Here is a 15,794-nt window from a genome sequence, read left to right on the forward strand (position 1 = left end):
TCCAGTAATGGTGAGATCCCCATTGTCATGGTCCAGTTCAGTTTCGGAAGTGGGAATTACCAGCCACTACCAGAGTGGCTGGTAGCCCTGGTTGGCCTCATGGAAGTGGCCACTGTCTCACACTCGAGAGTCCACTGGTTCTGGGATTGCATTGAGACTGTTTGTAATGATCAAAGGAATCCCTAATGTAAGATGTTTCTGTGAAAAAAATACCCATAGCAGTATAAAACCCAAAAAAGGAAATATAGATGGCAGCCCATAAGGAGGATCACTCTTAAATGTGTTTCCCATATGTTCCTGTAGGTTTTTAGTCACCTCTATCTGAAGTACCATTTGTATGATATCACATTTAGACTCTGCTTAGATTTCATAGACCTGAGTAATAAGTGTTTCCTTCTGCTTACATCATAAAGTAAAGCCAATTAGAAATTTCTGTGTTTTTAAAGATGGCTCAGTGCTGCAAATGGGCAGTATATTCTTTAACTATGCTTTTCCTGCTGGAAGTTCTTTTGAAAAAAATAATTCAAGTTTGCAGGTAGTAAAAATGTGAAGTGAGGTACATAGTACAAGGAGACCCAAATGTGGTATTCCAGTCCTCTTTGCTTGCTGGCTATGGAACTGTAACTTTAGACATCTGTGAAATTCAGAGGGTGACGTCTGCACCCCACATCCACAGGGCTGTTGTGAGGATCCAGTGAGATAATGCTATGAAGATTATCAGTAACTATAAAACATTACCCAAAGATGAAAGATTATTCGAAGCACTAAAATGAATGTGGGACTCATTACGTAGTCTTCAGGTCTATGGAAATGTTGGGACTAGGAAGTGATTTTGCTTGACTTTCATGGATCAGCCTACTTTGAAATTAACACTGTTATATTCTCTTTGCCTCATTAAGACCAAATTATCTTTAATTAGCTTCACATAAGTATTAGATATTATACCAAATGAAATTTTGTGTCTGCTGCTCAGATTGCTGGGTGGTTAAATCTTACTTACAGATGAGTTGTGTGCATGTGTGTTTTCAAATTAGCAAATCTAAGATAAGTGCACAGTTCAAAATTATAGCATCATTCTAAGTGGAAGCTCATTGACACTGGAGACAGCAAGGCTGCTGTGATGCAGCTGGGAGAGATGGAATATCACCTTTGTACAGTAAAGGGAGCCAGAGCCACAGGGTCCAATGTCAGCCCACCCTCAGGAGACCTGAAGTCTCTCCTGGGCTCGTCTTTATTTGTATGTTAACCCTAAACAAAACTTGCCTGCCTTCTGTTCCCAGACTGAGCTTGTTGGTGTAATATACGGGTATACCAGTGTGTGTATAGTGTGTGTGTGTGTGTGTGTGTATTTTTAAAATCACTAGTTTCTTAAGGTTACTGTGAGAAAATGCCCCAGGGATTTGTTGGTTAGTCATCCAGTTTCACACTGAGTAGATACAGAAATAATTAGGTTTGGAAGGAGACCCTTGACTAGAAAGAAACCTCAAGATGGACTCCAAAGAGGAATAGACAGGGATGGAGGAGGAAGGGTTGGTGAGCCCCACCCTCCACAAGCCCAAAGCTGGATTGACCATCCAAGCAGAGTAACAGGAAGCAGAAGCCTTGTTCAGGCCTGTTACTTCACTAAACTTATGCTGGTATGATTAACAGTGACCTCCATGTAGCAAAATCTAAAGGTGCCTTCTAAGTTTTGGTCACAATCTAATGGACATCTTTCAGTCCACACCAGATATTCCTCTCAGCCATACTTGACTTGTTGAGAATATTTTTCCTTGAAATGTTCTCATCCTTTGGCTTCCGTGATTTCATATTCTCTGTGTTTTCTCTCTACCACTTCTTTCAGATCTTTTGTGAGCTCCTTGGCCTCTCTTCATCCCCTCATAGTTTCTTCAGGATTCTGTCCTTGGCCCTGTGTTTCCTCACTGTGCTTCATAGCTTCTCTTGAGTTCCAGACCATTAGATAAAAATGCCTCCAGAACTTCTCCACTTGACACCCTGCAGGCTCCTCAGAGATAATATCCAAAGCAGCTGATGAACCTTACACTGCTCCTTCCCCCCAAAATACAACCACCACAATAAAAAAAGAAATCTTAGCAAACAGACAACATCCTGCTTCTCCTCAGGGATTTCCCGTTTCAGCAAATGGCATCCCACCAGCTACTCATTCAGTTCTACAAGCCCTCCTCTATCCTATTCTCTCATAGCAAGAAATCACCAAAAATGCATTGGTTTTATGTCCTAATATGTATCCTACATCCTCAGTATATCCATAACCCACACCAGACCTGCTCAGAGCTGCTATTGTAATAACCTAACTTTAATATTTACCCTCTTTCCCCTTATCCATTTTCCATACTTAAGCCTAAGTTACTTTTTAAAATTGTAAATCTAATTACAGAATTTTTTAGTGTCCTCCAGTTAACCTTAGGAAAAATCCAAGCCCAAAACACTCTTCTGGATTGGGCTCCTGTTGACCCCTTTGCACATCACCATCCCCTTCACACTAGTTATATCAAACCTCTTTCCTCTTCTTGAATGTCACCGTGTTCTCCTCTCCCTCTGCACATGCCGTCTTCTCCCACCCTGCTCCCCCCTCTGGTCCCATCTGTTCCCACTCATCCTTTGGGTCTCTTCTTTAGGAAGGCCTGCCTCTAACCTCCTGCTAGATTTACCCATATCTCCAAGCCACCCCATCCTAATTCTTGTCTAATGGTTGTCTTTCCTGGTGGACTGTGTGATCTGAAATGTCTGTCTTTTTCCTCACTGTGTCTCAGATGGACAGATGGTTGGTCAGATAGCCAATCCGAGGGACCGAGTGTCTTGAATCTTTCATAGTTTTCCGTTGCTGCTATAACACGTTGCCACAAAATTGTTGACAGAATTCAGTTCCTTGCGTATGCAGGACCGAGATCCCCATTTTCTTGCTGTCAGGTGAACGGCATTCCCTGCTTCTAATGGACACCCATATTCCTTGGCTTGTGTGTGGCTTCCCCCACACTGGGTGGAGTCCTTCTGCTATTTTGAACCTCTCCTCCTCCTCGTTTCATCTCATCTTACTAACCCAGCTGGAAGATTCTCTGCTTTTAAGTACTCGTGATTAGATTGGGCCTACCCAGATAATTCAGGATAGTCTCCCCATCTCAAGGCCTGTACCCTTAGTCACATCTGCAAAGCCCCTTTTGCCATGTCAGGTACTATATTGGCAAGTTATAGGGATTACAGTATAGATATCTTTGGGGGGCATTATTCTGTCTACTACAGAGCCCATGTTTTTTTTTCTCCCATAGTACTTACTCCAAAAATCATTTCTACTGGTTTGTGGTCTCACTGGTACTTGTTTAATTTTAAACAATACGCCTCTGGTTTTGCTAGATAAAACTGTTATAAGCTACCAGTGCTTAGTATGTGCTGGTAATAGGAATGAATGAGTGAATGAATATATATATTATGTTCTCAAATCAGATAAATTGCAAACCACAAAAATAAAACAAACTCCAGAAGGGTAAACCGCCCTGAATTGTGTCATCAGAGAGAACCCAAATTTTAGGGGGAACTGTTGAATTTATGGAATGGCTAAATGGGAGGTAAGGACTTGCATTATCAATAGTATTGTTGTCCTTTATCTAATTATTATAGATTGTGTAGTAGTATGTCAAGATTCAGTTACAGTCTTTTGTGTTATTTTAAAGTTGGCCGTGAGAAAGTAAAGAGGAAATGTTTCTTCATCTCTCAGCATCCTTTACAGAATCATAGAAATTTAGAGCTGGAAGGGATCTATGGCCAATTCTCTTGAGCTAAATAAAGGTAAGATTGCTGCCTAAAGAAAAGATAGGCTGAAGATTTTAGAATTTGATAGGGTAGCTTAAGTGGTAGTAGTTGAGATATAATATTACTTTGAGAGAAAGCAATAAGAGGAAACATATTCCTTGCTCTTGATTAAAAGTGGCTGAAATCCATTAACTTTCAAAATGTACAATTAATTATTAAAAAGTATTTTTCATAGGATATCTGCGAGAATAAATACTGAGCTATATAATATGATGTGAATTACCTTAGTTGCTGGATATTGAGCTATAAAGTACAAAAGCAGATTTTGATGTAGAGAAAAATTTAGTGCATGAAATTGAGGTCATATGTGCTAGTGATGTATGACTTACAGGAAGTAATAAAAAGGGAGGAAAAAAGAGAAGTAAATGGTATACTTTTAAGCTGATGGGACCCATTTTAAGGGTGGAATTTAAATTGCTGTTCTTTAAAACTTGAGTTTTTACCCCCCTTACTACCTAAGGGGAGGGGAAAAACCTGATCAAAGTAGAACTTCCCCTCCCCCTTCAGAGTGTACTTCTTAAAGTCAAAAAGCAAGCTGTCTTTGCTGTTCCTGAGCAGACAGAGGTGATTGATAACCATTTTTATATATTTAAACTCTTCCCCCCCACATTCATTTGAATGAGAGAAGCCCTTGTAAAAGAATAGTGTCATAGGTTAAATGCATCTGCCTGGGTGTCTCTCCTGCCTGAGGTCGTAATCCTATGACAACATTTTATTTGCTCAACATCTTAAATACAGATGTTTAGATTTTTTTTTTAACTCAGGAATAGTGTGCTTTTATTAACAGTATTGATGATTGATTTTGAATGTTTTTACTTCAAAAAGCCAAGTCTCCTGGTGGGTGGAATTTCATGAAGCACCTGTTAAGCTTTAGGGAGGAGGACCTTTTTGGCAGCAACCCAAACTACATATTTAAACAATGAGCCTGCCAAAGTCAGGAAATTATAAAACAGTTTTGAAATTTCAGGATCTGCTTTTTTTTTTTTTTTTTTTATTACCCCTCAGGTTTCTTTTGCAGCTTGGTAATAAGTTCTTTCACATGGAATTTACTAACGTTCTTACTGTTTTAAGACCAGATTTAGAAAAGTAAAATCAAATTTGGAGATCTTAGGTTTATGTGATAAAAGACCATCAAATTTTAAACTGAACTGCCTTCCAAAGAGTCTAGGCTCACACTCCCCAAACCTTTTGGAGCAATCTATTATTCAGCGTAGCCTGGCTGGCTTCCTTGAATGGCGTTGCCCCTCCGGGTCTCCAGTTTTCCTCTGTGAGGTGAGAGCTGCTAGATGAAAAGTGTGTCCAAAACAGTGCAGATGGCCTCTGAGCCTGCGCGTTCGGAGCCTGTGCTCCGCAATGGGAGAGGCCACAACAGTGAGAGGCCCACATACCCCAAAAAAACCACAAACAAACAAACAAAACAGTGCAGAAAAGCTGAACACTCAGAAAAATGGGGGAACGCTTGCTAAGGGTATGTTTCTTGGCATATTCCATTTAGCCTGGATCTTGCAACTTCCAAATTCACTGTTTCTACTCCTACTTACAGATTTTAAGTTCAGCGTCCCAGGGGCAAGATGGCAATAGTTTCTTCTTTGTGTATCCCAGCAATGGGACATTCTTTGTATGCTATTGGATTTTTTTTTCTTTTTTCCATTTGTTTGTTGTATTATGTTAAGCAGCCGCAGATTTTTAGTTAGTTAACTGTTGTTTTAAGATTTCATTATACTCAGAGAGCAGGAATTGTTTGAACTTCAGCACTCTCCTCGCAGGCTGGCAAGCCAGAAAACTTCGGAGTAGATGGTGATCGATGAAGAGGGCGAGGTCAAGAGATTTAACAGAAGGCACAGGCATGAGAACATGATCTTGAGCATACGTTATCTTCAAGTTCTCCAACACTTGTGATTAGAATTGGCGTAAATTTTCCAAATTTCTCTTAGGGAAAACATTTGTACAGTCACTCTCTCACATATGGGGGTGGGGCAGGGGAGACAGAAAGGAAAGTGTAATTTGGATTCTTTGATATATATATATATTTTTTTTTTTTGATATGGTTTTTTGTTTGTTTTCTGGCCTCACTATGCAGCTTGCGGGGGATCTTAGTTCCCCAACCAGGAATCGAACCTGTGCCCCCTGCAATGGAAGCTCAGAGTTCTAACCATTAGACTGCCAGGGAATTCCCTCTTTGATCTTTTTGTACTTTCAGGTTCCTAAGGTTCTTTGGCTGGCATCATCACCATCTATTAAATATTAGGGAACGGGAGTTTAAAAAATTGAAGGCACCAGTCCCATAAAGCAATTTGCTTTTTATTCTTATAGGACACCCATCCTGTTTGAAATTTTGTCCTGAATTAACAACAAACGTAAAGGCCTTAAGGTGGCAGTGCATCGAATGCAAGACATGCAGTGCATGTAGAATCCAAGGCAAAAATGCAGTAAGTATGGCTCTCAGTAGTCTGTCTCCAGGTAAATTGTTAGTTTTCAGTGTTAAGGTTTTTCATTTTTATAGATTGTTGCTATTTTTAAATGTTTAAATACATTTCAACAGGGATCGTGGTGCTCCTTCCTTATATTTTATTTTTGTTAATTGGATAACATAAGAATTTGTGGCCTTTTACAGTTGATTTCAGTCTCAATTAGTCTCTAATATGTTATATTGCAGGATAATATGCTTTTCTGTGACTCCTGCGATAGAGGATTCCATATGGAGTGCTGTGATCCCCCACTTTCCAGAATGCCAAAAGGTGAAATTTTAAACCATATTTAAAAATGTGTTTTATTGTGTACACATTAGCCTTGTCCTAATGTCTGACAGCTCAGAAGTATACAGGTTCTTTAAGCATTTTTTTCATCCCTCCTACCTTCCCTATACTTGAGGGTTTAGTACAGGTTGTGAGCAGAGAAGTGTAAAAGCATTGAGTTTGGGGGTAATGTATATGATAAATACTCTAATTCATCCACAGGACTAAAAAGACCATTCCTGTCCTGAAACCACTCCCCTATTAGAATAAGTTTAGATTAGGTAGGTCAAAAGTTTAGAGTACTCTCCATGTTATTCAGTACAATGTTCAGAGGTAAGAAATTACCTATTTTCAATGATGGTGATAATGATGACTCCAGAAAAGTCCTATGACAGGAGCCATCACCATTTTCTTGGCCATTAGTTGATAATTTTGAACATGAGGATCTGAACTATCTTACATGGATATATCCATATAGAATATGGATTTTCTTTTCTGTTTATCGGGTAGTCAGCCAAGCTCAGCCTTCTTTTTCTCATATGATAATATATTAAACATTAAAAATAACTTTGCTTTCTTATTACAAAATTTATACATTTTCATTGTGAAAGATGTAGAAAATATAGATTGGCAAAAAGGAATAAGAACAATCAGTTAGAAATTCCTTCCCTGCCCCCACCCACCCCTTTAAAAAGAAATGGAACAGTCTGTACATGTTTATGGTTTTTCCCTCTTAACAATAGCTTTTCACATTCCCACATCATTAAATGTTCTCCTAAACATACTTTTTAATAAGTGTGTAGAACTCCATAGTACATAGAGCAGGGGTTACAAACCTGGTGACTGTGGGCCACAGAAATGTTTTGTTGGTTATCTATCTATCTATCATCTATCTATCTGTATCTCTCTATATATTTTTTAAAGACTTCTCTTAACTGCGTTACAGAAGAGCTGGTGCAATATTTTTTAAATTTTGCATTTGAATTGTCAGTGCCCCATTCTGCCTCAGTCTCACTGCAACCTGTTGCCTTACATTCCAGCTTGCTTCAGTCATATATATTATACCTGGGTGGTTCCTGAACATAATTGATTTTGCAACCCCATGTAAAGAAAAGAATAACTTATTTAACCAATCCCCTATTGTGGATATTACAAATGTTTCCAATTTTTTCCATCCACAATTATTGCCTTAAGATAAATTCCTCCGGGAGGAATTGCTGGATCAAAGACTGTGTACATGAAAGGTTGTATCAGTTTTCAGACCAACCACCAGTGTATGAGAATACCTGTTTCCCTGTATAAATGACCAGCACTCACTATTACTATATTTCGTTGAATCTAAGACACACTTTTTTAAAAAACATTTTAACATCTTTGAAATCAGATGCATCTTATAGTCAGTGGTATCTTAGATTCAATGTAACACAGTGTTTTTATTTAAAATTTTTACCAATTAGGTAACAGAAAAAAGATGTCTGATGATTTTTTTCTTTAAATAATGAAATTGAACTTTTTTGTGTTTGATTATTGGCTGTTTGTATATCATCTTGTAAAGTACCTGTTTTTATTCATTAATCATTTTTCATTGGGGTTTTCACTTTTTTCTTACTGATTTGCAGAAGCTCTTTATATTTTTATGTAGTCAAATCCATGAATCTCTTTCTTTATGGCTTCAGTCTTACATGTCAGTCATGCTTAGATTATATTAATATCCACATAGTTTTCCTGGTGCTTGTAACATTTAATTTTGCCATATAATATTCATCTGCCTAGAATTTGTGTTTATAAAAGATAGGAAATAATTATTTTCCTTCCAGATAGACAGCTGTGTGTTCTATCACCCTTTACTCAATCGTTTCATCCTTTCCCCACTGATTTGAAATACAACCTTCATGATATGCTAAACTTTTCAGTTGTTCTGGCCTTTCAGTTCTTATCCATTGACCTGCTTCCATATGCCAGGTGCATAGTTTTAATTATTGTAGCTCCATAGTACTTAAACATTTTAAGTTTTAATTTTAAAAACTATATCTTATAATTTAGTTAGAAAATTTTCAAAAAGAGACAAAACAAATACTTTTTTCCCAGAAATTTCAAAAAAACAATTGACTTGAAAATGTCTCCCTCCAATCAAAAGATATATAATATGACAAGATTGGGTTTTCATGTGTGTTTACATGGTCTAGGGAAGCTTGGTGACATGTTGGGAAAAGCCTTATTGGAAGAGTTCTGAGATGGGTCAGCCCTCTGCTCTCAGCACCTTGACCCTGGGGAAATTGACCTTTAATGACAGCTTCCTGAGGAGAATGACAGAAGGGAGTGATCCATCTTCTAGGGTCAATTTCTGCATACAGGCATCCTTGGGCAGCTTATTACAGCTGCAGTTTATATTTAATCTCTCTCCTAAAATCAAACATTAAAATATTTTTCTCATATATATATTAATTCAGGGATGTGGATTTGCCAAGTCTGCAGACCAAAGAAAAAGGGAAGAAAACTACTTCATGAGAAAGCTGCACAAATAAAACGACGATATGCAAAACCCATTGGACGACCGAAAAATAAATTAAAGCAACGATTGTTGTAGGTTGAGATCTTATCAAAAGAAATCTTTAATGTTGTGCTTTAAGATATAGTTGATTGTAACCCCCTTAGATTCCATTATCTTTTTAGTATCATTTTTACAAACTCAAGGGATGAGGAATATTTCTCCTTTTGCATAAGCTGTGGAAATTTTTTTGAAAATAACATTTTAAATTACAGTTGGCATTTCGGGGTCTTCTGTTGGCAGTATCTGTGATGCTAAGTGACATTTTTCAAGCAGCAGGATAGAAGCAGAATGTAAGAATTGGAAACAGTTTTTCTGTCTACTTTATTATTGGCTGAACATTAGAAGAGCTTACTTATATGAATATTTTTTCTGGGGGTTTTTAAAACAAGAGAGGGATTTGTTCACATCTCTAGTGACTCTCTTTTGTTACCCCAGATAACGTTTTAGAAAAATACTTCTCTTTTCTGGTGCTAATTTAGTATTACAACTTTTTAAGATCCCTTTTCTGAAATAGGAGCTTCTAAGAAACCTGCAAACTACTGTCCTAATTTGCCTCCAAAGAGTTAGACAAGACCATTTGGTATGTGCACGTGTGTGCAAACATACAGACAAAATAATATATTTGCAGTAGCCTGCAGTTCTACTATGATAGCCCCATTTCCTCTAGCCTGTTGCCACATAGATGCCTTTAAAGCCAAGTAGAACATTTAGTAGGAGTTACTTGGAGAAGTAGAGAAAAGATAAGAGGAGAAATGGATGTATTTTTTTTTAACCTATATAGAGTATAGAACTGACTGACTATCAGCATTAGGTAAGATGTTTAGAAATGAAATCAGTAGACTTGCATATCTGAAGCAGCTCTATCAATAAGACCGTTGCCCTTCTCTTTAGGCTTAGTGAAAGGGTCACTGTGATGTAGAAATGAATAGAGCTCTGCACACACAGTGAAGAAACACCAGGTGTCTAATTTACTTGCTTACTCTTCCCCCCCCCCAATTTTATCTGAAGCAATTCACTTTATTACCTGCTCTCAGAAAAACAGTATTCTCCCGCACCTTTACCTCCCAAAGGAGAAATAGAAAAATGCATGCTCCTTTCTAAAGTGTTCTATGAAACGTTATGAAAACCTTCTAACTGGTGGACATCTTAATATGGAATTTGTGTTCATTTCTAGAGGCAAACATGAAACCTATTCATGAATAAAATCTTTCATATTAGCATCTCTTGAAGTAGAAATTATATGTTTTTGCATTCGTCCAGTGTAAGCATTTTTCCCGAAATGGGACTGTATCCTCAGGGCCCAATTAAGAAAACCAAATTAGGATATAACTTTCTAAACAAAGGACACAGCTGAAAATTGCATCTGGCACCAATCCTAACTTTTTGTTTGTCCAAAATTGTCCTTTGAGCTTAGGAATTTTTAAGACAGTCTAGGGAGTTTTCCTTTTTACATGCTTTATAAACGTATTATCCTTTCTGGACAATTGATTCCAGATACAGTCCAAATGTAGCATTCTGATGTGAAACATTTTAGCCTGGATGAGTAGTTTATTGGTAACTCTCACTGTGACACTAGAGATCTCTAGCTCTAACCTGATTTGGCTGACTCGGTGGCATTGGGTGAAGCTCCTGGCGGTTGAGCTGCTTCGGATGAGCCTAGTAGCTCACTCTGTTGATCTGCGCCAGCCTCCCCTTTAGCTGACTGCCAGAATTATTCATTAAATCTCTGTGTATAGGATGACCACTAAGCTATGCTCTTCTATTTGTAATTATTTAAGATATTTTTATAATTCAAGATCATATCATTTTCAGGCTTCCATTTCATCATTACTAGCCTTCAGCTCAGTTGATAATTTTTAAGCTCCATTCTTGGGCCCCAGCACTGCCATAATTCACATGCAAATGTTTCTGTTGAATAAAATTCTGCTGCAAAATGGGTAGCTTTCCAAGCCCTAGCCTGAGGTGAGGACAGGCAGCTGCCATTCCTGTAAGCAGCTGTGCTAGGGGAGTGACCTCCGGTCTCCATTGACCACACAGCTGTATGGGCAGAACCAGCATCAAATGAACTGAAACAGCAGTCAGAACCAGTGTATAAAGATTCTGATGCCAAGTGTCTGATAATGACCATGGTAAATGTGCTGCTTCTTCACCAGACTTTCCATGTCATGTCTGACCCGCTGTAGCTTTTCTTTAATCATTTCTTCAGTTTTTTGCTATTGTTGTCCTTTTTTCAGCAGTATTTTATGCTGTAATTAATTGTCTCCTCTACTTAGAGAGTATTATTGGTTATCTTATCATCCTAAGCATAAAGTGCTAAGTGGAAATCTTTTAATGTTTTCTTTAAAAAAAAAAAAAGATGTACTAATTTATAGATGTAACCAAATTCTATTTATATAAATTTTCCATTTGAGTTAAAATTACTTCTAACTAGAGATTAGATAAGCTTCTTCTTTTGCTTCTAGATAATACTTATGACTTATTTCCTTTAATACTTTAAAAAAGACATTTCAGGAAATCATAATTACTTGTGACGACACAAGGGGTCACATTTTTATTTAAAAGCATTGGGTGATCTTTTAGTCTCTTCAAAAATTTTCTTATCCATATTGCCCTTGGTTCCACATGATTTTTCCAGTACCTGTTGGATGGGCCCTGGGAGAATCATGACATGCCATTGTAGGGGCTACAACCTGTTTCAACAGAGAAACACCTAGGTGGAGGCACACACACACAAGCAGCGCTTAGGGTTGCAATTCAGTTTCTTAAGTTTAAGCACATTGAATGCATCTAGTTGCTATAAACTTGTGTTAGATACCTTTATAATTCTATTATTAAATGCTGATACTATTCTCTAAATTTTTGCCTAGGTCTGTAACCAGTGATGAAGGATCCATGAATGCATTCACAGGAAGGGGGTCACCTGGTAGGGGTCAAAAGACTAAAGTCTGTACCACACCTTCATCTGGTCATGCTGCATCTGGGAAGGACTCAAGCAGCAGATTGGCTGTTACAGACCCCACTCGGCCTGGTGCCACCACCAAAATCACCACCACCTCCACCTACATTTCTGCCTCTACACTTAAAGTTAACAAGAAAACCAAAGGGCTCATTGATGGCCTTACTAAGTTTTTTACACCATCACCTGATGGTCGCAGATCACGAGGTGAAATAATAGACTTTTCAAAGCACTATCGTCCAAGGAAAAAGGTCTCTCAGAAACAGTCATGCACTTCTCATGTGTTGGCTCCAGGTACCACACAAAAGCTAAAACCTCCACCTTCTTCACTCCCACCCGCAACCCCCATCTCTGGTCAGAGCCCCAGTTCACAAAAGTCCAGCACTTCTGTTTCTTCTACCTCTCCCCAGAGTTCTTCCAGCCAGTCCAGTGTGCCCTCCTTTAGCAGTCTCACTAATAACAGCCAGCTGAAGGCACTCTTTGATGGGCTCTCTCATATCTATACCACTCAGGGACAGTCTCGCCAAAAGGGACACCCAAGTTATGCACCACCTAAACGTATGCGTCGTAAAATCGAATTCCCTTCCACGGCAAAATCAAAAGCCCATTTCTTTGGAAAAAGAGATATTAGAAGTAGATTTATTTCTCACCCCTCCTCCTCTAGCTGGGGGATGGCTAGAGGACGTATTTTTAAAGCAATTGCTCACTTCAAGCGAACAACTTTCCTTAAAAAGCACAGGATGCTAGGCAGGTTAAAATATAAAGTGACCCCTCAGATGGGGACCCCCTCACCAGGGAAGGGGAGCTTGACAGACGGAAGGATTAAACCTGATCAGGATGATGGTAAGCAAAAGGTCAAAGCTCCAACCAAACCTGCGTCCCGTCCCTTTCTCCCCAACCCCCCCAAAAAAAGAATCAGTCAATTCCTATTTGTCACATAGATCTTAGCTATTTCTCTTGTTCTCACTTCACTTTCATACAGAAGCAGTGAAACTTTGACCTTTTTCTAATGCTGACTAAACTTCCAAAATGTTGTTTTTCCAACTAATACTCTCCCACTTTTTATGACTTATTTCCATTTGTAGTGACACTAGGACCCCCCCAGATGCGTCCGTAGCATTGCTTATGGCTTTGTAGTCCCGCATGAGTAGCCACTGTTAACGCCTCTGCCATGTTCCTCCCCGTGCTACCTCTTCAGCCACAGCGCTGCGTGGCCATGTGCTGTCCGTGCTTCCGGCAGCGGGGACATCAGCTCCTCGTCTCCCTCTGTCCATTGCTTTCTCATGACAAAGTTCATCCTGCTTCCTTCTCAACAAAGCCTGATCTGTGACTCTGTGAAGTGTGCTTTTGGATGTGAGTGTGTCTGTGTGTGTACTCACCTCAGGGAGAAAACTGATTTCATGAATTCATTTAACAAATTGGCCCGTTACATTTGCTACCCTTTATGAAACAAAAGCCAAAAATGTGTCATTTGGACAAAGTGGTAGATTTTATTATCTCAAACGTGATCATGGGAATTCTATACCTAGACATTGATATGCCTTCTAATCTTGGTTGAAAACTATGATTTTGCTTTGTATTGCTCGCTCTTTCCGTCATTTATTTGTTGAAGCTATAAAAAGATGACAACAGCAATGATTCAAATAACAATTTGGGTACAGCAGGGAAAAGGTACTGCTGGATCTGTGAGCAGTGCTTAGATGTAAAAGCTAATAAAGCTTTAAAAAAAATCCATATTTGCCCACTTTGGTAATTTGGTGCCATTTTGGTAATTATATGGTGGTTATTCATGATGCAAGTCAGTGAATACACTTTCTGCTGGTTTTAAATGACAGATACAGAAATCAAAATAAGCATCAAACAAGAAAGTACAGATATAAATGTGATTGGAAACAAGGATACCGTTACTGAAGAGGATTTGGATGTTTTTAAGCAGGCCCAGGAACTGTCTTGGGAGGTAAGGCCAGGATACTGCATTCTAGTAATGAGGATAATACGTGACCTTTATATATGAGTACTATGAAATTAACTGCCTTGATTTTATAAAGAATCCCCCTCAAAATCTTTTGTGGTTCTTTAACTTACCATCATTTCTGTTGACTCTACATTCGAAAGTAATCACTTTATATAGTGTTGTCTCCACTCTTAAAAGTTAGTAATGGCTCAGGTGGTCTCACAGAATAGGCCAGAGTAGCAGTTATTGAGGCAGATTTTGAAAAACGCTTCTAGGGGTGAAGGAATAGATTTCTGATTATTTTTGCTCAAATTAAGAAAATAGTCCTTTTAAATCATTCACAAAAAGAAGAACATCACTTTTAAAGTGATCGATGTTTCTTCCAGCACAGGTGGCCAGCCATATGAAAAATGTCTCCTGATTTTAACTGTTGGGCATTGGCGAAGGCAATATCGTGTTGCATTATCAGTTGTAATCACTTTTATTTTCATCGTCCAGTAATTTCTTTAAATGATTTCCCTTAACATGTTAACTCTACATAGCTTATTGTCAGCAAAACATTGAAAGGAAAGGCTGTTGGACTTCTGAAAGACAAATTTATTATGGATTGTGAATTCTTCTGTCAGTAGAACACATTCTGTTTCCAGGGCACCATATTCATGGATAGATTCCCACCCCCACCTCACTTCCTTTTTGGGGGAGTAGGGGGCTATCTATAGGCTCTTAAGCTTTATTTTTTGTAGCAACCACTTGGGCTAAATACTTGTGCTTATTTCTACTTGCGGGGCCATTGGATATTTCCATTCCTCATTCTGCATTCTTTGTAGTGTTTCCTTTGGCTAAGATAAAATGTTAAATCCCCCCCACCCCGCCCCGCCATCACTGAGATTTGAAGTCCTTAAATATGACCATTTGGGGGGACCGTATCTGGCGTTCATATATAGACGTGATGAACAGCAGGCAATTACCTGAAAGTTACTGCTAAATCCAAGGCCTTTCTTTCCAACTGGCAACACTGGCGTTTTCATTCAAGAACATTTCTTGTCTGTGTCAGGCACTGGGCTAGACCCAGGGAATGCCACAGTGAATCAGGCCAGCAGAGTTCTTAACCTCCTGCATGGGAGTAAAAGGAGATGGGAATCAAACTGCAAACTTCACAATTGATTATTTATCTACAGTCCGGTTAACTATTACTTGGTGGAGGAACAGGGGACTGTAACAGTGTGACAGTGTGTAACAGCCACATCATCTTATAATTTCCTCAGTTTTAATACATTGTAGCAGATCATTAAATTTAATTCAATAGACATTTGTATGTATTAACAGGTGTTCATTTCCTATCTTGGTAATACTGTTTCTTAGGGTATTTATATATGAATCTTATACAAAGTTGATTATTATTTCACAAGGGCCTATAATGTTTTTTTTCAACAACATGAAAATTCACAATTACGATTAGTGTTCTGGTCTTGATAGATTTTCATATCCACTGGTGAAAGAACCAAAATGTAAGTGAAGAAATCCTCATATTTTGTTTTCTTTCTGTCTGACAGAAAATAGAGTGTGAAAGTGGAGTAGAAGACTGTGGCCGGTACCCTTCTGTAATAGAATTTGGGAAATATGAAATCCAAACCTGGTACTCCTCGCCTTACCCACAGGAATATGCAAGGTAATGGAATAAGCCAGGCAGGTATACAACCTTAATGTCTCATATGTGAGGAAGGAACATTCTAAAGCTGGAATTAGGTGATTTTTAGGACATAAATTTTA

At 38.5% G+C, this 15,794-nt stretch overlaps 1 protein-coding gene across 1 annotated transcript in view; it reads left to right on the top strand.

Moving 5' to 3' along the window:
* Positions 1 to 15,794, top strand: part of KAT6B (lysine acetyltransferase 6B) — a 181,681-nt gene that overhangs the window by 118,818 nt on the left and 47,069 nt on the right. The window contains 8 exon segments of the mRNA XM_004273083.3: positions 6,142 to 6,257; positions 6,485 to 6,566; positions 9,014 to 9,146; positions 11,982 to 12,567; positions 12,569 to 12,602; positions 12,605 to 12,913; positions 13,906 to 14,027; positions 15,578 to 15,693. Coding sequence (XP_004273131.2) covers positions 6,142 to 6,257; positions 6,485 to 6,566; positions 9,014 to 9,146; positions 11,982 to 12,567; positions 12,569 to 12,602; positions 12,605 to 12,913; positions 13,906 to 14,027; positions 15,578 to 15,693 — 1,498 coding nt within the window.

This window comes from Orcinus orca, chromosome 14 (assembly GCF_937001465.1).
Source record: "Orcinus orca chromosome 14, mOrcOrc1.1, whole genome shotgun sequence".
Lineage (NCBI taxonomy): Eukaryota > Metazoa > Chordata > Mammalia > Artiodactyla > Delphinidae > Orcinus > Orcinus orca.